Consider the following 23,744-nt stretch of genomic DNA (forward strand, 5'->3'; position numbering starts at 1 on the left):
TTTAGACTCCTTTCCAAGGTAAAGAGCTGAAGAATATCAGAAGGCCTTTAAAAGAAACATAAACACAGGTCAGAGTGACCCAAAAGCCAGAATTGGATGAACTCCAAGAGACCTTTGTGTGCCTGAGGAAGAGGAGCTGATGAAGACAGAGGGTCTTGACGACTCCAGACCCAATTCCAGGGGGTTGGACCAGGGGTGGGACTGGGGCTGGACTGAGAAATGTGTAAAGCAATGATTGGAGGGATCTTATTATAAAAGCCATGGAAACAAGAACTGGGACACATGCATGTCATCCTGTATTCCTGTGGGCTGTAGGCCTGGGATATTAAAGGACCTTTACTTTTTATCTTCCCCTGCACTAACGTGGCTCAGAGTCCTGTTTTGGGGGGAAGGGTCACTCACAGCATCACTAATAACCATGTTTTTGCTCCCTGCTCTGAAATTGCTGTTCTGCTGGATCAGTCAGCTCAAGTGGCTCACCCTGCAAGCCCAGATCTCTGAGCATAACACAAGGAAAACTGTGCCTGAGTGTGGCAAAGGATGGGGAAAAACAGAACTCTTGTTTCTACTTCTGTCTTCATTTTTGGGTTTGGCTTAAAGTCACTTCCCAACAGGGTCCAGCTGCAATGGAACAAGCCATTCAAACTGAAGCAAAAGCAACTGCTCAGCTCATTCAGTCTGCTAAAACCCCAGCTTTTCCTGGTGTAATCCCACAGTTTTCCAGTACACATGGCCATGGAAACCCTGCCCTGGGTACACTCTGGGACAGAGCCAGGTGAGCCACAGCACTGCAGTACCTGAATGGCCACGTTCTTGTCCTGGGCAGCTTCGAGCTCCTTGTTCTTCTCATTGAGCAACTTCAGCTGCTCATCTGTGGGGGGAGAACAAACAGCAGAGAGGAATCTCCACTGTAGTTTGTCAGAATTCACTCAAACGCAGCTAAGTCAAAAGTTCCCTCCAAAACATTTCATAAAAAAGAGAAGGAAGAGCTCCAGGCCTCACTCTGGATGGACAAGGTGGTCTTGTGGCAGACTTTGGCAATTTTTGGAGCAGCAGCACTTCTTGGGCAGAGTAACTCCCAACCCACTGTGCTACTCCTACAAACAGAAAGCCATGTGGGTTTTTTCCATTAGGACAAGAAACTCCATTAAAAAAGGCCAACTTAAACACAAACCCAAATCACCTCTTTACATGCAGAAGTAACAAGTGCAGCTGATGGGTGGAGTTTCAGCTGCTGTGTGACACCCAAAGCACTCCAGCAGGACACTGGACTGCTCCTGCCCACACAGTGACACTTACGAAGCTTTTTAAGCTCCTCCCGCAGAGTTTGACATTCCTGGGTCTCACTGACAAGTCTCTCCTGACTCTGAGCCAGTCGCTTTTCCACTTCAAAGTACTGTTGTTCTGCAAAACAACAAAGGCACCTCGGTTGCACTTCACAAACAGTCTTTATTTTCCTCACCTTTGCCAAGGATCCTTCTTAACAGACACCTCTACTGAAGATAATTTTAAAGAAAGTATCTAAAAATTTACTAAGACCACAGCAGAATTTGAAAAAAAAAAAAGAGGCATTTTTAAAGGCAAAGAGCTGCATTTCCACATTGAATTAACACTGTCACTTTGCTGGCATGAAAAGTTGTGATATGTTTCAACTGGTCTAGGGGGAGTTCCAACCATGGCAGGGGATTGGAACAAGATGAGCTTGAAGGTCCATTCCAACCCAAACTGTTCTGTGATTCTATGAAATGATCCATAAAATAACACCCTAATTAATCTGGGCAGTTCTCTGACATTTCTGATGTAACAGCACAATTGTACAGGAGCACAATTTACCTCAGGAGTATTTCTCTACATGTACAATAAAACTCACATAATCACAGGGATCAAGGGATTTGACTGGCAGAAGTTTCAAAGAACACATCTTAAAATGAATTCCTGAGCTCTACTCCCTGAGTACTGAAAATAATAATTAGGCTTGAATTTCTGTTATCTGAAAGAGTAACTGTGTCATGGAGCTCCACTGTAAAACACTCAGCAAAATCAGGACTCTTGGGCAGAATGGGCTTCTGAGGAAGTCCTGAGGGGTGTTTGTTCATCTCCTGCTTCGTCTCATCCCTCACAGTTTCAGATAATGCTGCCCCTCCTGCTAAAATCTGGGGGTTCCCTTAATCTGCACTGCACTGAGTAACTTTTAGCACACCAGGAGCGTGACACATTCCCAAATAATTAACCCGTTCACAGCCTTACATTCTTCTCCCCTGTTCTCTGCAGATATTACTGTTCTGTGACCAAGTGACCCCCAAACCAACCCAAAAACACTGATTCTCTCAGGACCATTTCACACCAGGGCCTTATTAAGCAGAGAGGTAAAACCCAAGGCTGTTTGAGAGCTGGGTACACAAAGCTCTGGTTCTGCTCCACAATGAGCTCAGAGTACACTGAAGCACAGAACCATTTGGGCTGCAGAAGATCTGCAAGAGCAGAGTCCAGCCAAGCCCCAGCACTGCCGAGGCCACCCCTGACCCACACCCCAAGTGCCACATCCACCCTTTTGTTAACACCTCCAGGGCTGGGCACTCCAAACCTCCCTGGGCAGCCCCTTCCAGTGCCTGCCCACCCTTTCCAGGAGGGAATTCCTGCTGCTGTGCCCCCTGCCCCTGCCCTGGCCCAGCCTGAGGCCATTCCCTCTCCTCCTGTCCCTGTTCCCTGGAGCAGAGCCCGATCCCCTCCAGCTCCCCCCTCCTGACAGGGATTGCAGAGCCAGCAGGTCCCCCCTGAGCCTCCTTTTCTCCAGGCTGAGCCCCCCCAGCTCCCTCAGCCCCTCCTGCTGCTCCAGCCCCTCCCAGCCCTGCAGTTGGCACACCCAACACCAATGCTTGCTAAAAACCCGACAAACCCCGCTCTTTATACTCCGGATACAGTGACCCTCAATATTCCTTTGCCAAAGGAAAAAACAAAGGGACTCCGACAGCCAACGCGAGAGGCAAAACCCGACCAGGCCTCTCTGCAGGGCCCTTCCCAGACCCTTCCCAGTTCCTTCCCGGCCTCGCCGCGCTCAGGGGACACCGGGAAGCCTCTGGGAGCGCCTCTGGAAGGGACTCCGGGAAGCGCCTCTGGAAGGGACTCCGGGAAGCGCCTCTGGAAGGGACTCCGGGAAGCGTCTCTGGAAGGGACTCCGGGAAGCGTCTCTGGAAGGGACTCCAGGGGAGCCTCTGGAAAGGACTCCGGGGGCGCCTCTGGAAGGGACTCTGGAAGGGTCTTTGGAAGCGCTTGTGGGAGGGCCTCTGGAAGAGAGTGCGGGAGCGGCTCTGGGCGCGCCCCCGACCCGGCCGGGCCCTGCCTCCCCTCAGCGCAGGCCCGCGGGCCCGCCGCGCTCTCCGCCCGCCCGCACTCACCGCTGTCCACCTTGAAGCGCTCATGGCGGGCGCGCAGCCCGTCGATCTCGCCCTGCTGGTCGCCCAGGAAGCGCTCCAGCTTGCCCTGCACGGCGCGGGGCAGCTTGGCGAGCTCGGAGCGCTCCAGCAGCTGCTGCAGCACGGCCGCCATGGCTGCGCCGCCTCGCGCCGCCCGCCCGCGCGCCGCCGCTTCCGCTTCCGCCGCCGCCATGCTGGGAGTGGCGCCGGCGCGACATGAAACACACCGAGGCTCGGTCTGCGGGGCGGAGATGAAGCTGCTGGTGCTGCCGAGCCGTCCCGTGTACCAGGAATATGCCAGGGAGGCGCTACCGCCGCTTTCACCGCTGTCACCGCTCCCGGCGCAGCCGCCACTTCCGCCACTCTCGCCATGGCGGCGCGGCACGACCGGCCCCTTTTCCCGCGCTCCGCATTGGCGCGTGTCATCTTCCTGCGCCGCGGCGCCTGCTGATGACGTACAATGGCCACCTCAGTGCTCTGCTGAGACGGCGGAGCCGAAATTGGGAACTCGGTGATGCTGGAAACGGGGGTGGGACTGGGGTTACCGGGTACGGGATGGGGGTGCCGGGCACGGGGAGGGCTTGCTGGCTCCAGGAGGGTGGGTACTGAGCGCTGGGTGGGTGTGCCGGGCACGGGGTGGGGGTGCTGCGAGTGGGGAGGGGGTGCTGAGCACCGGGGTAGGGGTGCTGGGAGTTGGGGGGGGGGTGCTGGGACCAGTGTGGGTGTGCTGGGCACGATGTGGGGGTGCCGGGCATGAGGAGGGGTGCTGGGCACGGGCTGTGGGGATGCTGGGACCAGGGGGGTGGGTGCTGAGTGCAGGGTGGGGGTGCTGAGTTCAGGGTAGGGGTGCTGAGCACGGGGGTGGGGGTGCTGAGCACGGGGGTGGGGGTGCTGAGCACGGGGGTGGGGGTGCTGAGCGCGGGGGGTGTGCTGAGCACGGGGGTGGGGGGTGCTGAGCACGGGGTGAGGGTGCTGAGCACGGGGTGGGGGTGGTGAGCACGGGGGTGGGTGGTGAGCACGGGGTGGGTGCTGAGTACGGGGGTGGGGGTGCTGAGTACGGGGGTGGGGGTGCTGAGTACGGGGGTGTGGGTGCTGAGTACGGGGGTGGGTGCTGAGCGCGGGGTGGGGGTGCTGCGAGTTGGGTGGGGGTGCTGAGCGTGGGTTGGGTGTGCTGAGCACGGGAGTGGGGGTGCTGAGCACGGGGGTGGGGGTGCTGGTCACGGGGGTGGGGGTGCTGAGCACGGGGGTGGGGGTGCTGAGCACGGGGTGGGTGCTGAGCGCGGGGGTGGGGGTGCTGAGCGCGGGGGTGGGTGCTGAGCACGGGGGTGGGTGCTGAACACCCATGTGTGGGGGTGCTGAGTACGGGGGTGGGTGCTGAGCGCGGGGTGGGGGTGCTGAGAATTGGGTGGGGGTGCTGAGCACGGGGGTGGGTGCTGAGCGTGGGTTGGGTGTGCTGAGCGCGGGGGTGGGGGTGCTGAGCGCGGGGGGTGGGGGTGCTGAGCACGGGGTGGGGGTGCTGAGCACGGGGTGGGGGTGCTGAGCACGGGGTGGGGGTGCTGAGCACGGGGGTAGGGGTGCTGAGCACGGGGTGGGTGCTGAGCACCCGTGTGTGGGGGTGCTGAGCACGGGGGTGGAGGTGCTGAGCACGGGGTGGGTGCTGAGCACGGGGGTGGGGTGCTGAGCACGGGGTGGGTGCTGAGCACCCGTGTGTGGGGGCCGGGGTGAGGCGTGTGGGCTCCCCCGTGCAGGCTCAGGGTGCCCTTTGCTTCCCTCCCTGTGCTCTGGGGCTCCAGCCTTTTCCTGCCTAATTGTTTTCCAGCCCTCGGTGCGTGCAGGGGTTTCAGACCAGCCCTGCCTGGAGGGGAGGGGGCTCTGGGGCAGCCCCTGCCCCTGGGCTCACAAGGGGGGCTGTTGGGAATGCCCACAGATGCCTTGGGAATTGGAATGGAAATGGTGCATGGCATGTGTCAGTGCAAGGGAGGCATTAGTGAGTTCCTTGTGTGAATGGAAATGTGTGTCCTTTCCATTCTGGCCTCTGATGAGACATAACGTAGCCAGAAATTGTTGCTTGCAGTGGTTCCACATCTCAAATCCTGGGAGCAGTTCTGGGCCTCTGAGATAAGAGAGACACTGAGGGGCTGGAGCGTGTGCAGGGAGGGAAGGGGATGGAGCTGGGAAGGGGCTGGAGCAGCAGGAGGGGCTGAGGGAGCTGGGGGGGCTCAGCCTGGAGCAAAGGAGGCTCAGGGGGCACCTTCTGGCTCTGCAATTCCTGCCAGGAGGGGGGAGCTGGAGGGGGGTCGGGCTCTGCTCCAGGAACAGGGACAGGAGGAGAGGGCACGGCCTCAGGCTGGGCCAGGGCAGGGGCAGGGGGGATAGAGTGAAAACCTTTTCAGTGAAATGGACAAGCATTGGAAGGGGCTGCCCAAGTGGAGTCCCCATCCCTGGAGGGATTTAAAAGCCATGTGACACTTGGGGACATGGGACAATGGTGGCCTTGGCAGTGCTGGAAAATGGTTGGACTGGATGATCTCGGAGGGCTTTTGCAACCTAAGCAGTTCTAAAGGATCTTTGTTGGGACTGTTTCCCTGTGCCTGCTGGTGCCTGTGCACCTTCTTTGACTTCATGGACTCCTTGTTTTGCAGGCTGGAACTGCAGCCCTTCGCTGAGCCATGGGCAGGACCTACCTGGTGGAGGAGGGCGTGGGGCAGTACCTGTCGGAGCTGAGCACTGCAGGGAGGCCTCGTGTGACCGGGCTGCTGCTGGGGCAGGTCAGTGTGCCCTGGCTGAGCTCTGCCCTGGGCTCCACCCCCGTGCCCAGGCCTGGAGCCCGCCCCGTGCTGGGTGTGCTGACAGGGGGGTCCCCCACAGTGCTCCCCACAGCGCGACTTCGTGCTCCGCGCCGTGCGCACCCCGCCCCGAGAGCAGCCCCCCGAGCAGCCCTGCAGCCCCCCCCAGGTGGCAGCCCTGGACGAGGAGTGGATCACCACACACGCCACTCAGGTCAGCAGCTCACCCTGGCAGGGAGCAAAGGGCTGGGAGGGACAGGAGGGAAAGGAGTTGGTCACAAAGTATCTCATCGCTTGTGTTGTCTCAGGCCTGTCTCTCAAAGTGAAAGAACCTGTAGGGGTAAAGAGGGGAAGTTGGTTTAGTTATGATGATCAGAAGGGACTGATACAGGTTCAGGCAGCAGCAGCAGGCACAGAAGGTTTGAACAGAAGGCTGAGAACAAAGAGCTTTATGTTTAGTTACAGCTTCACCTTTAATCTACTCTTGTATCCGGTGTGTCATCACACTATTGGCTGGCCAGTTCAGCTGAGCACAGAGGGCACATTCTGCTGGCTCCAGGGTCTGTTACACTCTTTAGGTGGCCCCTCCTCCTTAGGGGTGCACTCCCTCAGACATCAGAGGATCCACAGGCTCACTGTCACCCCCACAAGAACCTTCCTAACCACACAGGGCACAGATGTTTTAAACCTCTAAGGCTTTCAGATTTTTTGATGACAGGAGCCTTGGTAGGACTGAGGGGAGAACATTCAAGGGTTGGACTCGATGATCTTGGAGGTCTTTTCCAACCCAGTTGATTCTCTGATTCTATGATTTGTAGGAAGTGTTCCTACATTGCAGAGGTTCCTATGAGTGCAAACCAGCCTCTGCTCTTGATGCATACCTGTCTCATCAGTTATTTTTGATTATTGCATGCTGATTCGTGTTCCTCATTGCCCATTTTCATGTTTAAGGTGGCCAGAATGCTCCCTGGAGGGTTGCTGGTCCTTGGTGTGTTCATGATTGCCACTCCAGAGCTGTCAAAGGACGGGCAGAACGCTCTGCGCAAGGTGGGCACAATTCCTGCTGGGAAGGCAGGAGCATTCCAGCTGTGTGGCTGAGGAATTTCCTGCTGTGGACTTGAATATATACAGTTGTTTTGCTGCTTTATTTCAGAAAGTTCAAATACTGTGGTTTCTTGTGTGGGTCTGAGTCTGAAACATCAGAAACCCCTGTCCTGTGGGACACTATTTCCTGATTTCTGTTTCTTGTGGTGTTTGTTGGTGCAACAGCAAATCTGAATTTGTAGTTGTTGTGTTTATCTGTATTTACTGAACATGAACATTCTGGCTCAGGGAGAGCATCTTCTGTGTTTATATTAAGCTAAATCCTTGTGATGCAGGTTGGCTTTCCTTGTCTGAATGGATTGCTCAGATTAGAAATGTTTACAGTAATGAAAGATCCATAATTTTTATTCCTTTAAAAGAAACATCTTGTCTAGAAATAGTTTATTTGCCTTGGGTGTGTGGGGTTAAATGTAAAACCTGCTTGGAACTGTGTGATAGACTTGAAATGCATTTTTGTTGCAATATTGGGGCATTAAGTGCTACATTTAGTTTCTGCTCTGAAGATGTATGTTCATATTATCATTTTTGTAAGATAAGCATGATGAGTGATTTAAACATGAGCAGGTTTGGAAGCCTGAGGTCCAAGATCCAATTCTGGCATCTCAGTTGAGCTTACTGAAACTAGGAGTGGACTGGAAAAGGTGAGCTGTGTCTGCTGAACTAAACGTGGTTCTTTGGTTCCTTCTCATCAGGAGCTGTTTTGCACAGCTGTCTTTCCTGCTCCTCAGTGGATAGGCAGAAAGCTGTAATATTGCTGTAAGCAGAAAAGCCCATGTGAGTGGGAATTAGGATTTCACAAGCCACTTACACTGTGCAGAAGTTGCCTATGAATCCTTGTTGAATGTTCCTTTAACATGACATTTTGGTGGCATGTAAGCTGTGTTTCCTGCTGGTACAGAATTTTGACATCACTTGGTCTTAAAACTTTAGTACAAGGCTGTTTTCCAGAAATAATAGTGTGTATTTCTGTGGAAAAATCTATAATATTTTTTGGTCTTCAGCTAATCTTCGCAGTGGAAAAGTCCCTGACTAAAAGAAGGCTCTGGAAACCTGCTGAGGAGGAGGTCTCAGACAGAGCAGCTCTTCAAATCTGTTCTGCTACAAAAAAGTATCCTTTTTGAGCAAAGTTTGTTGGCTGAGGCTGCTACCCCTGACCTGTAATTATTGCTGAACTAATGAGCAACTGGGAGAAGGGAGCTGTTTAAGTTCAGATAGACACAGATCAAGGTGAAATCATGAAGTTTTCTGGTAGGCCATGAGTAAGACTATTGACCTTCTTATCCATGCAAATTTCCTATAATTTCTTGCTGTTAGTTTTGTCTGTGTGGTGGCATCACATTATGCCTTCCCCAGCCTGTCAATTTGCATAAATTGAACACCTAAAATACTGTTTAGCACCTTGATCTTGCTCTTACCAGTGGTACTGCCATGGAATTGGAGAAGCAGCAGGCACTGGGATCAGCTCTGGTGCTGCAGAGGAGTGCAGGGTCTCTTTGTCGTGGGGTGATTCAAGGAGAGAAAGGATTTTCCTCAGAGAGGAGGGAGAGACAAGGACAAATTGCAAATTGATGCCCTGGTGCTTCTCCCTGTCCCTACATATTGATCTTGATTTATTTGTAAGAGCTGGGACAGCATCACTGAGGTAGTTGGAGCTTTAGACAAATGTTTTTCCACTTTTTTCCACTCTCGAAAGGTGAGAACGTCCTTCAGAGCATCAATTAGCTCAACAAAGAAGTTCAGTAAAGGACAAAGTTAATTGTGAATTGGTTTTACTTGTTCTTTTGCTTTTCACCAAACCTTTTTCTTTAAGTAGCAAAGAGTAGTTTGCCGAACCTACGACGTGCAAGATCCAAAGGTGAGCTCATCCTCCTGTGCCAGGTACAGCTTTTAGTGCATGGCAAGGGATGTTCCCAAAACAAAACCTCCATCTGAATTATACAGGACATTGTAGATGTTTTATGGCTTTTTTTTTTCCTCTGCTCTCAGAGTTCAGGTAAACCAGCAGACTGGAAATACCAGAGTGCTCTGTCTGCTTCCTGGTTAGCCTTGGGCTGCACAGTGAATGTGAATATCCACATTCCACTCCTGGCTACATCCCCAAACCATGACCTGGAGAAGAACACCAAGGTGACTGACTGCCTGCACCACTTACTACACCAGTAATTTCTCTGTTGAAAATGAAATGAGAGAGAAATAAAGATGTGAATAATTAGTGCAGTAGAGGAGTAGGGCAAAGCAGGGGAGAATGTTTAGCAGTTACTCCTCTTTTAAATGTAATTCTTCTGCTGTGCTCAGTGAGAAGTTTCCTTTGCTCAAAGTGACTTAACAGTTGTCATGACTGTTCCAGTTAAATGTCTGTGCTGCCTCCCCTTGTGAAAGGTTACACCCAGGTAGAGGAGTGCTTTATTATAGATTGACTTCCAGTAGGCTGCAACCCTCCCTAAAACCCCAAATCCCTGGGGTGGCCCCTCGGTGTTTTGCAGTGCTTGCTTCTTAATGCCTGTGTTCTCAACGTGGGTTTCAGGGTTTCCTTTGGAAATACATAGGGACAGTTTTTTTCAGACTTTAAAACTCACTTGGAGTAACTGTTGAAAGATGTATTTCTGTAGGGTGAGGCTGCCCAGCCCTTTAGTGAAAGGATCTGATGGGATTTTTGTGTTTTCACATATTTTAAAGAATGGGTTAAACCGATGGTCCAAGCAGATAGAAGACAGTGTTTTCCTGATCAATGGGCAAGTGAAAGATGATGATACAGAGCTCCTGGAAGGGCAGGTGAGTCCCAAACAGCAAGGAGTTGAGCCCTCACAGCTGTGTGGTTGGCACTTCCACTGTGATGAAGCATTGACTGAGCCATCTTCTCTACAGAATTTGTTGGTCTAATTGGCCCGTTCCAGGTCACTGATCCTCTGGACTGCTTGTGTTCATTGCTGCAAGTTGCATCTTCCTCTGGCAACTTGAACACAATAATTGTACATGAAGTCAGACCAAAATACTGCTATTAAAGAACATGAGTGAGGTGTGAATGTAGATGATGAGATTTCAAAGATCTGAGTGCTTATCAAAGAGTGGAAGCACCTTGTTGAGCTGATGAATCCACCTCTCCTTTTAGTTTTGTAATTATATTCTCATGGCTGGCACCTGTGTGGCATTTTTTCTCTCTTAAATGCTATAAACTAAGGCACATTTTATGCCATAGTGAAGAGCCTTGATTCAGTAACTTTATCCTGTTTCATGACACAAAGAATTTTTTTCCCCCTCAGAAAAAATTAAAAGGAAATACTCAGTCCAGCCCTCAGTTCTGTGATGTCAAGGTTCTGACACAGCTGGTAAGTATTTAGTGGGTTGAAAAGTACAACCATACTGTTACATTATAAAATAGAATAAAAAATAAAGTGACATTCTGAATTACTGTGAAGAAATCCAGCTTGCTTATTCTTAAGACTTTTTTCCCCCTGTAGGTGTTGAATATGAAAGTGATTGTTGACACACCTGCACATTTTATGCCTTTAGAAATTCTTGTGGTCTGATAACCACATTGTCTATGAGTTGCACAGATTGGAAACCAAGATATGGAAAGGAAGTTGTGCCAACTGTGGTAGGATTGCTGTATGTACCTGTGTGCACTGATTTCAGGGTGACTTTGCATCTGAAGTTCAGTCACCCCCACACTTCCACTGGCCTCAGCTGCCTTGGACATGCACTTGGAGGCTTTTGTCAGCAGCTCAGTCACCAGCTCTGGATTAAGGCACAGGTCCCAGCAGCTGAATCACCATGTGGAGCTGCTAGGTCTGTGCCAGGGGTTTCCCCTCTGCCAGAGGTCACGATGAGCCCCAAATTCAGTGCCCCAGACTGAGTCCTGCAGTCCAAACATGTCCAGGCATTCCTTTGTAGGCATCTGTGCACAGCACAGCCTGTCCTGTTTGTCAGGCAGTTCCTGGATTCTCGAAGTTTTGTTCAGAAATGGGTAAAATGCCATCTTAAAGATTCCATGTTACTGTGTGTTGTGCTCAGGTTATTTTCCTGAGGGAATGGAAGACTCGATTTGGGCAGGAGGAGTTTGTGCATCCCTGTGTTTCCAGGTGTTGGCCCAGAGTGCCCCATGCACACACTCATTGTTGTGGTAATTAGGAGGAGCATTTCTAGGCAACAGTTTGATGCAGTGCTGAGTGTGACCACGGGTATAATTTGGTACTGACTGATGGGGTGACTCCCAGGACACCTTGGGTGACACTGACTACATAGTACACATTAAAACTTCATTGTTGAAAAAGGGTCTTAAGAAGTGTTCTGGATTACAACACTGGAAAGTTTTAGAAGGCCTGTAGACACAAATATTTGAAACATCTGAAAAAATAAATACATCTTCCATAATGCAAAAGAACTCTTCAGTCTTATCTAACCAAACTGAAAAATAAAATAAAATTGGAGTTACAAATTATGAGGGAAAAGGGGGTTGTATGTGACCATCTGAAGGGGTGCTGTTAGTTTCCTAGTCCTGGTTTTTGTTACTGGTGCTACAAGTGGCTTGGTAAGCAGCTCAAACTGCAGTGTGTTTGTTTTTCAGGGCCAGGGCTCAAGTGCCAGGTCAACAGCCACAGTGCAGGTGTGCAGTGGCTCCATCAACCTCAGGGGAGCTGTGAAGTGCAGAGCCTACATCCACAACAACAAGCCAAGGGTTAAAGAAGCCATTCAGGTACTCAGAAGGGTGTTAGTTCAGCAGAAACAGTTCTTCTGAAATGCATGAAATCTGCCATGCTGGTTTTGCTTTGCCAGAATGGTCCAAACTGGAGTCCAAATGTTCATCCCTTGCACATGGAAGTTTAGACACAGTCTCTGTGTGTGTGTGGGGTGGATTCCTTTCCTTTTTCACTTCTAGAGGGTGTTTCTGCCATTGGTAGAGTCTCTGGTGAATCTTAGTACAAATTGTCAGAGGGATTAGGCTTTGAAGAATTATTTAGAATTATGACAAAGTTACAGACTATATTTTTATAGTTGTAGAGATAAAATTCAGATTTACTTGCTCAGTAATTAATTTTTTCCCTTATTGACTCAATACCTTCTGATTATTTTTGTTTGGTTTTAATGCTAAATGCCTGGAAGTTGACAGATCTAGTCCTGAAACTCCTAAACTTTTCCTCAGCTTTTTATTTTTGCTTTGTTGTTTTCTTTCTGGATGTTAATTATTTTGATGTTGGCTTCTCTTTATTTGACTTAAAATTCACATTAGTTTTTATTTTCTGGGGAAAACTATTCTTTCACCATGGGTTAAATCTCTGAAGGACTTGGGTTGTTTCTTACTTGTCAAAAATTTGCAAATGTCTTTTATTACAGATGATTTCATTTTGTTCTTGCAGGCTTTGAAAAGAGACATAATAAACACACTGAGTGATCGGTGTGAAATGCTGTTTGAAGATCTGATCTTAAATGAAGGACCTCAGAAAAAAAGTAAGGAATGAAAAAACCCCAACATCTTATATTTGCAGTGAATTTTGGCTGTTGTGGGAAATTCTGCTGGTGTAGGGAAACTCCAGTATGGTTAGAGCAGAATAAAAAGCAAAAGGCACAATTTCTGTGTTGGGTCCAGTCCTGTTTAACATCTTTAGTGATGATTTAGATGAGGGGATTGAGTCCATCAGCAGCAAATTTGCTGATGACACCAAGCTGGGAGGGAGTGTCGAGCTGCTGGAAGGCAGGAGGGCTCTGCAGAGGGATCTGGAGAGACTGGAGGGATGGGCTGATTGCAATGGGATGGAGTTCAACAAGGCCAAGTGCAGGTCCTGCCCTTTGGCCACCCCAACCCCTGCAGCGCTCCAGGCTGGGCACAGAGTGGCTGGAGAGCAGCCAGGCAGAGGGACCTGGGGGGACTGAGGGACAGGAAGCTCAACAGGAGCCACCAGTGTGCCCAGGTGGCCAAGAAGGCCAAGGGGATCCTGGCCTGGATCCAAACTAGCATGGCCAGCAGGCCCAGGGCAGTGACCCTTCCCCTGGACTCTGCCTTGGGGAGGCCACACCTTGAGTGTTGTGTTCAGTTCTGGGCCCCTCAGTTGAGGCAAGAGATTGAGGGGCTGGAGTGGGGCCAGAGAAGAGCAACGAGGCTGGAGAAGGGACTGGAGCACAAGTGCTGTGGGGAGAGGCTGAGGGAGCTGGGGGTGTTGAGCCTGGAGAAGAGGAGGCTCAGAGGTGACCTCAGCACTGTCTGGAACTGCCTGAAGGGAAGTTGTGGCCAGGTGGGGGTTGGTCTCTTCTCCCAGGCACTCAGCAATAGGACAAGGGGGCACGATGGGCTCAAGCTCTGCCAGGGGAAATTGAAGTTGGAGAGCAGAAAAAATTCTTTGCAGAGAGAGTGCTCAGGGATTGGAATGGGCTGCCCAGAGAGGGGCTGGATTCCCCATCCCTGGAGGTTTTTAGACACAGGTTGGCCGTGGCACTGAGTGCCATGATCTGGTAAAGGGACTGGAGTTGGACCAAGGGTTGGACTCGATGATCTCAGAGGTCTTTTCGAACCCAATTGATTCTATGATTCTGTGATTCTGCTTGACAGCCTTGACTTTTTCTTAAATCTGGAGAGATCTGTCAAGTTCAGATGTGTCCTTTGGCATCACAGCTCTCACACCAGGTTTACATTCAATTCCTGTGACCATAAAATACGATTTCAGCTTCTTTCTCACTGGTTGGAAATATTGTAATTGTTAAAACTTTATAGTTGGAATTCTCCTCACTGACATTCCCAACTGCAACTTGCACATTTTAGATTTTTATTTTTTAAATCGCTGTATGGTATTCCCATACAATATTGCAGTATGTTAAAACTTGGTAGGATTAAAAGAATGAGCTGGATGTGGCCTTGCATGTTTTTCTGTCTCCTGTGTTACAAGTGGTAGTGGGCATGAGCCCTGAAATTCAGTAGTTCATCTCTATTAAATTAAATTGGCATTGTATGTGATAATTAAGGCATGAAGAATTATCCTGTTTTTTTGTAACTATACAAATGTATTATTTGTGTTGTCTCTGCCCCTTGAACTTATTTCTCTGCATCTCAGAGGTTTTGGGTCTTTTACAGGAGTGGATCTTGTTTTATTAGTAATTGCTGAGTTCATCAACCTGAGTTTAGCAGAGCTTCATGCAGGGACCTCGACATGGTGCAGAGTGGCCTGATGGAAATAAAACTGCCCCTCTTGGTTGCATTAAAAACTGGGGAGGTGCGTGCTGAGACCAGAGCTCTGAGCTCCTGCTGGGGGTGCTTTAAGTCACTGCAGTGGGGTCGAGTTACCTTGTCGTGTTTAAACCAAAAATCAGGTCATTGAAAGAGCAATTCGAGTGTTTTGATGCCAAGGAAAGCCTTTTCCTTTGCCTGCAGTTTTGAGTTTGCTCTTTAGGTGGCAGCCAAGCTTTGCAGCTCTGGGTGAGTGCAGCACTTCGTGGTGGTGGAATCCTTCTCTTCCCTCTCTCCCGGGGTTCTGCTGCTCATTCCAAACAGGAGAAAAGCTCTCTTTGAAGCTTTATGGTCTGTTTTGGAGCTCCTTTGGGTATTTCTGTAGAGACCAATAATGTAAGGCTGTAAATCAATGTAACAGCCAAAACTTTCACAAAACAGCAACAACTAAACAAGCCATGCCTGGAATCAGGATTTTTACATGGAAACCTTGAGCCCTTGTTTTGCAGTAGCTTTACCTCATTCTCAGAGACTGAGGATGAATCCTATCATAAGTGGGAAGGCTTTTCTTTGGCTGGTATTTTGCCCTCTTTTCTTGCAGGTTTTGGGAGGGAGTATCATGTGTTGCCTCAGAGACTCTTTGTGCCCATGGCTGGATCCAACGTGATGCTCAGCGATTACAGGTTCGGCGACGAGACGCCTGCTGAGGTGCAGGAGCGTTTTGGGGAGATGTTGGATCAGGCTGTGCAGGCTGAAGACATCCACACAGCAGAGGAAATCAGCACAGGTAAAGAGCTGAGAACCAGCCCAGGCTGCATCATGGGGCAGAAAGGGACCTGGGGGGACTGAGTGACAGGAAGCTCAACAGGAGCCAAGAGTGTGCCCAGGTGGCCAAGAAGGCCAAGGGGATCCTGGCCTGGATCCAAACTAGAGTGGCCAGCAGGCCCAGGGCGGTGACCCTTCCCCTGGACTCTGCCTTGGGGAGGCCACACCTTGAGTGTTGTGTTCAGTTCTGGGCCCCTCAGTTGAGGCAAGAGATTGAGGGGCTGGAGCGGGGCCAGAGAAGAGCAACGAGGCTGGAGAAGGGACTGGAGCACAAGTGCTGTGGGGAGAGGCTGAGGGAGCTGGGGGTGTTCAGCCTGGAGAAGAGGAGGCTCAGAGGTGACCTCAGCACTGTCTGGAACTACCTGAAGGGAAGTTCTGGCCAGGTGGGGGTTGGTCTCTTCTCCCAGGCACTCAGCAATAGGACAAGGGGGCACGATGGGCTCAAGCTCTGCCAGGGGAAATTGAAGTTGGAGAGCAGGAAAAACTTCTTTGCAGAGAGAGTGCTCAGGCATTGGAATGGGCTGCCCAGAGAGGGGGTGGATTCCCCATCCCTGGAGATTTTTCAACTGAGCTTGGCTGTGGCACTGAGTGCCATGATCTGGTAAAGGGACTGGAGTTGGACCAAGGGTTGGACTTGATGATCTTGGAGGTCTTTTCCAACCCAATCCATTCTATGATTCTGTGATTCTGTGGAGGTGGCACTGAGTGAGAATCCACCATGTCTTGATCCAACCCCACTGTGATCACCAGCCCAGGGCACTCCGTGCCCTGGGCTGGTGATCACAGTGGGGTTGGATCAAGGGTTGGACTTGCTGATCTGGGAGGTCTTTTCCAACCCAATCCATTCTGTGATTCTATGGCTTAGCAAAATGTTGGGTGATGGCACAGGGCAGTTTTACCCAGACATGGATGTGCCCAAAGTCAGTTTGCGTCATATCACACTCTAAGGATTTATATCTAATGACAAATTAAAGATATTTGTGCAGAATAGTAAAGCTTCTTGCAGTTTCTGTGTTTCTTGTAACAGGCTTCTTTTTGTCCTCTTAAATATTTTCCTTTTTCACTGCATCATCTGGGCCCCCAGGGCTCCATGAGGTGCAGTAAGATGGTCACACTGGGTTTGCATGTGTTACTCTGCACATAAGTTAGAGGTGATCCTATACTGGCAAATAAACTGTAAGGAAAGCCTGTAAAACTTTATATATTTATTCTTTCAGTAGTTCAGCTTTTTTAGAGCTGTTTAGTTCTGATACTACTTAGAATTAAGTGATTTACTCAAATCTACCGTTTTTTTACTGCAGAATTAAAAAATACTTTAAAAAATCTGTTAGCAAAAAATACATATGGTCTAATGTGCCCTTCAGGAAGTTTTCATGCTAAACCTCCTTTTTGTTTTTTTAAATACCTTTCTTTGGTGAGTGTTTTGTGTTACAAAGGCAGTGCCCAAAACTGAAGATTTGTGATTAACACAAAATGAAAATTGAGAGCACTTTTCATTTTCTACTGATTGTCTTACAAGTTTATGACCTGATTACAAGGTGTTGTATTATATTCCCTTTAACACAGATATTTTGCTGTAATCTAGTTCCTATTTTCCTTTCCCTGAATATTCCTGGTTTACATCATTCCCTGTTGGTTTTTTTTTTCCTATGCAATGTTGATTTTAATGTAGAAATGAGATTGAACTGCTTCAAATAATACATCCTGTGAGCTCATGGAAGAGATTTTTCTCCCTCTTTTCCCCCTCATTAATGTGAAGATATGAGCTGCAGGTCACAGTTGTATAATTTAAATTTAAAAAGAGTAACATTAATTCTCAGGAAAGAGCTGTGAACACTTTTTGGTGTTGGGATTTAGGGACAAAAGCTGGGAGGTGCAGCATGACTTGCTGTGAGTATTGATACTCTCCTTGACCTACTTGTTTGCTTGGAGGGGTTTTGAGTTTCTTGATTGCAGAGCTCACCATAAACTCTTTGTCTTTCTAAATGAATCAGTCTCCCCCCAGGCTTTAACTGAACCTGTGAACTGACTCATCCTGTGGAGAAGTCAGAGGTGTCCACAGCTCAGGGACCTCAAGGAAAACAGGAAAGCCAATAAAAATCTCCCTGGCATTATTAGAGCAACTTTAATACTCTTACAGCTAATTACTCCTGAGCTTTAGGGAACCAGAGTAACTTAGGGAGGCAAATTGGTGGTGTTGTAGCAGTGGATGTAGGTGTGGGAGGGAGGGGAGATGATTCAGGTGAGCTTTATTGTGTGAGCTGCAGGTAGGAAGGAAACACCTTCACACTGACAGCACTGACACAAGGACTGAGGCCAAGAGTGTGTGTGTGAAAGGATGGCCACAAAATGAGCTTGTGAGGTCTTGCTGGTTGTAGAGTTTGAGGGGGGGGGTTATACTCTTTAATCAAAACAAAAGCAAATTTAAAATTAAATATTAAAATAAAGGAAGTGCATATTTTCTTTAAAAATAAAGCCCCACAAAATAAAGTGCAGAGCAGAGAAGGAAAAACATGCAATGTTTTCTTAAAAAAATAAAGCCCCAGAAAATAAAGTAAGTGCAGAGGAGAGAAGGAAAAACATGCAATGTTTTCTTAAAAAAATAAAGCCCCAGAAAATAAAGTGCAGAGGAGAGAAGGAAAAACATGCAATGTTTTCTTAAAAAAATAAAGATCCAGAAAATAAAGTAAGTGCAGAGGAGAGAAGGAAAAACATGCAATGTTTTCTTAAAAAAATAAAGCCCCAGAAAATAAAGTAAGTGCAGAGGAGAGAAGGAAAAACATGCAATGTTTTCTTAAAAAAAAGTAAAGCCCCAGAAAATAAAGTGAGTGCATAGAATTATAAACATACAAATAGGATTTCAGGAAAACCTGGCCTTGTCCTGGAAAACACCACAGAGATTGTTCATAGAACAGGATCTGTTAATAGCAATTATATTAATAATGCTCTCAGCACAGTGCTGTTCATTCTGATAACTATTGGTGTGGCATCATTAACTTGGGGTTTATTGAAATGATAATTTTTTTATACACTTCTCCCACACCAGGAAGGTCATTTTAAAAATGAGACCCATTAAGTGTATAAGAAAAGTGTTCTGCACTTGAAGAAAAAGCATTAATTATGCCATTTGATTTGTATGGCTGCTCTGGTGTGAAGTGTCTGAGTATTGCTGTGGCCTGATGGGACATGGAAGTCTCCTTTGTGTGAAGGCTTTGGGGAGCATGTGTTGGTTCTCTGTCTTTATTAATAATAGTCAATATTCAGAAATTGGTTTGTCATCAGCCTTTCTATTTGAGTCACAGTTTCTGTGGTCTGAGGCACCAACCTTGCATTCACTCTGTGCTGAGGTTCTGGGAAAAGTTTACTGAGAACTTGGCTAAAATTCAAGAACACAAGCAGGCTTTGGAAGTCATTTCTTTTTGTTGCTCTCTAAGATGTGCACTTGGGAAGAAGAGCATCTAATCAGTGTAGGCAAAATGTTTAATTCTTAAACAGCTTCTAGTCAAAACATGGAATTTTGTGCTTCCTGAGCTTGGCCTCTGCTGCTGTTTCCTACAGTTTTATTCTCTTGATTCCCTGGACAGCTCTCCAGTCAGGACACTACTGGGTCATGCTTTAAAATGGTGCCATGAAAAATGGAAAGTAAACCCCAAGCTATTTATAAATGAAAGACACAAATAGCTCTAACACTGCAGTTTCAAGGTATTTAGAGCTTTAAAAGAGGCAACTGAAAGCTCTGCATTTCTGATTGGCTTTACTTAATCCCTTCTCCTCCTTGGTGCAGGGGGTGGAGATGGACAGAAATAAGGCCAGCAGTGGTAATCACTTCCCCACCTTTGCTGGGGAATTGAAGAATTAATGAAGAATTAAGGATTCATAGAACTGGTAATAGAAAACACCTGCTATGAAAACTCTTTGTGATTTGTGCTACAGCTGCTACACGTGCAGGTCTTCCAGAAAGGCAGAAATAGGTAACTAAATACCTCAAAGGTGGCTTTTTTGTCTTTTTTCTTCCTTTTTTTTTTATATTTTTCCTTGTGAGCAAGAGAGGAATGTGCAGCTGCCTTGATGTGCAGCTTCCAAAGGTGCCTGCAGAAAAGCACAGCAGTTCTGAGGGAGGCACAAAGAAACACAGAGAGCACAGACCATCCTACCTGCTCATCAGAGCTAAGGCAGAAAGGAACCTGCTGGATTTGGGCTTCAGAAGTGACACCAAAAATACTTAGGTGATATATTTTAGGGACTTCAGAACTCTGGACAGAATATGGTGCTCTCACTGTTGTAGTTGTTTGCTGAAAAGCTGTATTGCAACAGTGATTCCTCTGCTCGAGCTGAACATTTCTGCTCATATTTTAGGCAGCTGAGAGTGTGTTTTCCTTGGCACAGAAAAAACAATTATGAAACCATGGCCTCATTGAGGACTAGTGGGATTCAACAATATTTGATAATTTCTCTTCAAAAAGCCACACTTTGCATTGAAACACTGTGTTTGTATTTTGGTTTTAAGTGTATGTGCAGCTTGCAGAGAGATGTTGTGCTTTGTATGTACCTGTGTGTGTGTCTGGATATGTGCACATCTCTCTGGCTTGTTGAGTTCCATACCAGACAGGTCTGTGCTGGGCTGCAGCACATCCTGCACAAACCCCCTGGGTTTAGGGATAAAAAGGCTGAAGCAGGTCCTGCAAGTCTAGTTTGAGTGCTCCTCTGTAACAAGTCCTGTCCAGGTTTGATTTCAGAAGCTTTTGAAGACAACCATCCCACATGACTCATCTGAGATGACAGAAAGAACCTTTCTGCTCATGTCTAGATTATACATTTCCACCAGGGCTAATGATAGAGAAAGTGCTCTGTGAATCATTTGCATATGAATCATACAGAGGATGTGCCTTATTACTCAAGTATGTAATTTGTAAGTTATAGCTGATGGACAACCCTACCGTGTGGTTGTGGAAATGGGAGCTCTGTGTTTATTTAGATCAGTGTTCCATGGACTTCTGAACCTTGGCATGTGGCACTGTTGGGGGTTTCTTTGTCTTCTGGACAATCTCTTAGGCTTGGTCTCTTATCTCGGTGTGCCCATCCTGTTCTTGCCAGAGACATCCAGCTCTCCCTGCAATGGCACAAACACTTTCCTTTACTGTTTGCTTGTCCAGAAGGTGCCTGCACTTGTAGCTACTGAATTGTAATCCAAATTTTTGACTCATGATGCCTCAACAAGCTGTCCTGGGAATGGGAATGCAGGTTGAAGGCCTTTGGCCCACCACCACCAAGGAACCACAGCACTGAGCTGGGGATTCCACACTGGCTCTGTGTGGCATGACCAGTTCAGCTGCAGGACTGGAGATTAATCCCCTTCTTTCTCTCCCCACCCTCTCTAACAGTCTGGGTACAGCCAAGTGATTAGGGAAATCTTAAGAGAAGAAATAGATATAGATTTGAATCCCATCTGTCTGGAAATAGATCCAAGCTCTCTCACATGCTGGCTGAGCAGACTAAGGAATTAGTAATCATTCCAAAGGGGAATGAGTCCTCTGTGCCTGCTCTGAAAGGGTATTTTTATGGCATCTTCAAAAAGAAATGTCTGTGGTTTGAAAACAATGCACTGCTGGCTGTTGGGTAGGGAGGGGACGCTGGGCTCATCTTTCCATGGCAGTGGCTTTGCAGGTGGCTCTGAAGGGAAACTCTGAGCTTGGAAAGTGGTTGATGGTAAATTTTGGTGGTTCCCCCTCACGGCAGTCAAATGCTCCCCAGGCTGTGGAAAGAGGGCTGGGTATGTTACCATGAAAGCAGGGTGTGGAAAATGAGTTGGAAGAGGAACTCCTCCCCAAATGTGTTCTGTCTCTTTAACTTTACTCTTCCACCCATACAGAACAGCTTAGCACTGTGCTGTTGCTGCTGTTAGTTCTCCCATAAATTCCCTCTGTAGAGCTGATAATGAAGTTCTTGGCCTCCTGCATGGATTCATTGTAGAACACAACTGCTGGGTTCCCCCCTGCTATTTACTTCTTCCCTTGCTTTCCATGCAGTCGATATTTGTCCAGTTCCTGACACCCTGGAGGACACACAACAGACACAGCTGACAAAAGCAACGTTGCTGTTGAAGCTTCAGCAAAACATGGGTATGTTGCTCCCCAGGTTTTTGCTCTGGCAGTGCAGAACCTGCCCTTTTTGTCAGTTCCCACAGCATCCTGATTACCAGCCTCAGTAACTCAGGGAACAGCAGCCACAGGACTCTCCTTTCTGTTCCTGCTTCTCCATGGCACTGCCTCGTCCAGTCTCACAGACCTGTCTGCTCTTGGTACAGTTCTCATGGCTGTGAGTCTTCTTGTGTTAAAACAGTTATACTTTGATCCACAAAGCAGTAACTTCTATCTTCTGTTCATTCTTTGAAGTAGAACATTGTAACTGGAAGATTAAACAGCAGCAGGAAGTGTGTTTGCTTTAGATGTATGTTTTTCCTTGAATCATCACTCAAGTGTTTGGGGTTTTTTTGTGTGTCTTCTCAGCTGCATCAGTAATGAGCACATTAATCAACAGGGAAATGACTTGTGCTACAGAGACCTACAGAGCAGATGTGGTGCTGCACAGCAAAGACTTAATAGCTTTTGTTTCTGAAAGCTTAAACTTTTTCGCTATTTTTTCCCAGTCTGATTCCTAGAATGGAGTTGGTGCCTTATTTTATGGGCCAGGACATGGCCAAGGTACTACAGAAGTGCCAGCTGGATCTCTGGGAGGGTCCTGCTTTGATTGGAGATGTCATGTGGGGCTTTTAGCATTTCTTTATCTGACACTGTGGCTTGAAACTCAGGTTTAGTAATGTTAGATAGTTCAGAGAATCACAGAATGTCCTGAGGTAGGAAGGACTCAAAAGGACCATCCAGTCCAAGCCCTGCCCCTGGACAGACACCCCAACAATCCCACCCTGTCCGTCAGAGGATCATCCAAACCCTCCTGGAGCTCTGGCAGCCTTGGGGCTGTGCCCACTGCCCTGGGGAGCCTGGTCAGTGCCCACCACCCTCTGGGGGAAGAGCCTTGTCCTGGTACAAGCAATTTTTGTGTGGCTCCTTGGTTTCTCCTGGGCCTCATTCAGCTGCCCCTGCCCCTGCCCTCCCCTCCCTGCCCTGACTGCTGTTTCCTGTGGCATTCCAGGTGTGGTGGTGGCAGCTGCTGTGGCACTTCTGGCATCCATCTTCTCTTTCAACTACTTCAGTGACTGAAGTGCAGCCTCCGGAGCTCCTGGGAAGTGTTGCCCCTCTGCAAGATGGAAACCAGCTGGATTTAATGTATTGCTAATTAATTGTTGCCTAAATGTCCCCAGGAAAATGTGCAATATCAATGTAGGATCAGTTACCTTGTCCCAGCATGCACTTAATGTATCAAGTAGAATTATGCAGTTCCAGAGTCAAGTAGAAGACGAATCAGGTTTACAAGAAACCAACCCTGTGGAACCATTTAAGTGAATATTATTTTTTAGAGAGATCCCTCAAAACAAATATAGAAGCTTCATTTTCTTCCTAGTGGCTCCTTTAATGCAAAAGTGCTGCTGCTCCTGGTGTTTCTCAGGCTATGGGTAAGACTAGTGTAGTTACCTGGTATGACAATGTCTGCTTTAATTTGCCAAGAGAAATCTCATCTCATGAAAATTACTTGGGGAAGAATTAGAATTAGTGAAGCCATCATTTCACCATGTGCATTGGTTCAGAAAATTTTGGTTAGCTAGCATAAAAGGTATAGAAATAGCTTCTAGAAATTTCAGGACTTGGCCAAGGCAGCCTGTAAATACTTCAGTTCAGGACCTGGAGAACTCAGAAATCACTAAAATACATAGATCTGCTTTTTCCCCAGTGCCTCTTGGTGAGGATTTCTCTGTCCAGGTCCAATTCAATCATTGTTCTCTTGGAATATTAACTCTTTAAGCAACAGCTACACATAGACAGCCCTTGTGGTTTATCTTGTAGGTACATACTAGTTGTCCAAATTATTGCTAATCAGGATTTTTAGGCTATATACAGACAGCTTTCCACTGTAAGATGTTCTCCAGGATACACTGGGCTGTAACATGTTTACTTGCTATGGAGGAGAGTGGAAGGAGGGAAGATTCTAGGAAGGTTAATAAAGTTTATTTGTGTATGAAATGTGATGTTTACTTGGACCTGAACTACAACAGAAAAGAATTCCAGATTTTAAGGCATTTTAATACCACTGCAAATATTTTTGTAGTTGTTGTTTCAAGGCACTGGAACACAAAGGAAAAATAAACACTTTGGTTCTAAAGCATAATCAAGGATGTACTGGGATACTTTCATTAAAGGCAACTGTGAGAAAGGTGTCTTAAGTGCTATTGCCTCATCTGTGTTTTCTGCTTTTACATGTTTGGAAAAAAGAGCTTCTTTTAGTCTTGTAAGTGTACTCTGAAACACAGTGTTGACCTTTTGTGCCTGGCATTGCTCAAGTACAACCTGG

The 23,744-nt window shown here is 47.8% G+C and overlaps 2 protein-coding genes across 6 annotated transcripts in view; one reads left to right on the forward strand and one right to left on the reverse strand.

The window, feature by feature from the left end:
- Positions 1-3,557, reverse strand: part of TPR (translocated promoter region, nuclear basket protein) — a 38,311-nt gene extending 34,754 nt beyond the window's left edge. For all 3 annotated transcript variants that reach the window (XM_071565810.1, XM_071565809.1, XM_071565808.1), the window contains exons 1-3: positions 3,396-3,557; positions 1,300-1,404; positions 798-871 (exon numbers count right to left, since the gene is read on the reverse strand). In XM_071565810.1, coding sequence (XP_071421911.1) covers positions 798-871; positions 1,300-1,404; positions 3,396-3,546 — 330 coding nt within the window. In that variant the 5' untranslated portion in view covers positions 3,547-3,557. The remainder of the gene's footprint in view (positions 1-797; positions 872-1,299; positions 1,405-3,395) is intronic.
- A 293-nt stretch (positions 3,558-3,850) lies between these two features.
- Positions 3,851-23,610, forward strand: ODR4 (odr-4 GPCR localization factor homolog). Of its 3 annotated transcripts, none has more exons than XM_071565405.1 (14): positions 3,851-3,924; positions 6,056-6,181; positions 6,282-6,413; positions 7,151-7,246; positions 8,305-8,411; positions 9,122-9,158; positions 9,290-9,430; positions 9,980-10,075; positions 10,564-10,629; positions 11,868-11,996; positions 12,658-12,748; positions 15,058-15,243; positions 21,308-21,400; positions 22,431-23,610. In XM_071565405.1, the coding sequence occupies exons 2-14, from the start codon at positions 6,083-6,085 to the stop codon at positions 22,496-22,498; spliced, it is 1,341 nt and encodes a 446-aa protein (XP_071421506.1). In that variant the 5' UTR covers positions 3,851-3,924; positions 6,056-6,082; the 3' UTR covers positions 22,499-23,610. The 3 variants fall into 3 exon arrangements, with proteins under 3 accessions (XP_071421506.1, XP_071421505.1, XP_071421507.1); XM_071565404.1 differs by having other exon boundaries at positions 3,862-3,942; XM_071565406.1 differs by lacking the exon at positions 6,282-6,413 and having other exon boundaries at positions 3,862-3,942.
- Positions 23,611-23,744: the final 134 nt, after the last annotated feature.

Source organism: Pithys albifrons, chromosome 10, assembly GCF_047495875.1.
Source record: "Pithys albifrons albifrons isolate INPA30051 chromosome 10, PitAlb_v1, whole genome shotgun sequence".
Classification (NCBI taxonomy): domain Eukaryota; kingdom Metazoa; phylum Chordata; class Aves; order Passeriformes; family Thamnophilidae; genus Pithys; species Pithys albifrons.

Bases quoted from the DNA above. Each gene is read 5' to 3' on its own strand.
- ODR4 (XM_071565405.1), top strand. From the start codon at position 6,083: ATGGGCAGGACCTACCTGGTGGAGGAGGGCGTGGGGCAGTACCTGTCG. The intron at 8,412-9,121 runs GTATCCTTTTTG...TAAGTAGCAAAG, and splicing joins ATCTGTTCTGCTACAAAAAA to AGTAGTTTGCCGAACCTACG. The intron at 21,401-22,430 runs GTATGTTGCTCC...GTGGCATTCCAG, and splicing joins GAAGCTTCAGCAAAACATGG to GTGTGGTGGTGGCAGCTGCT.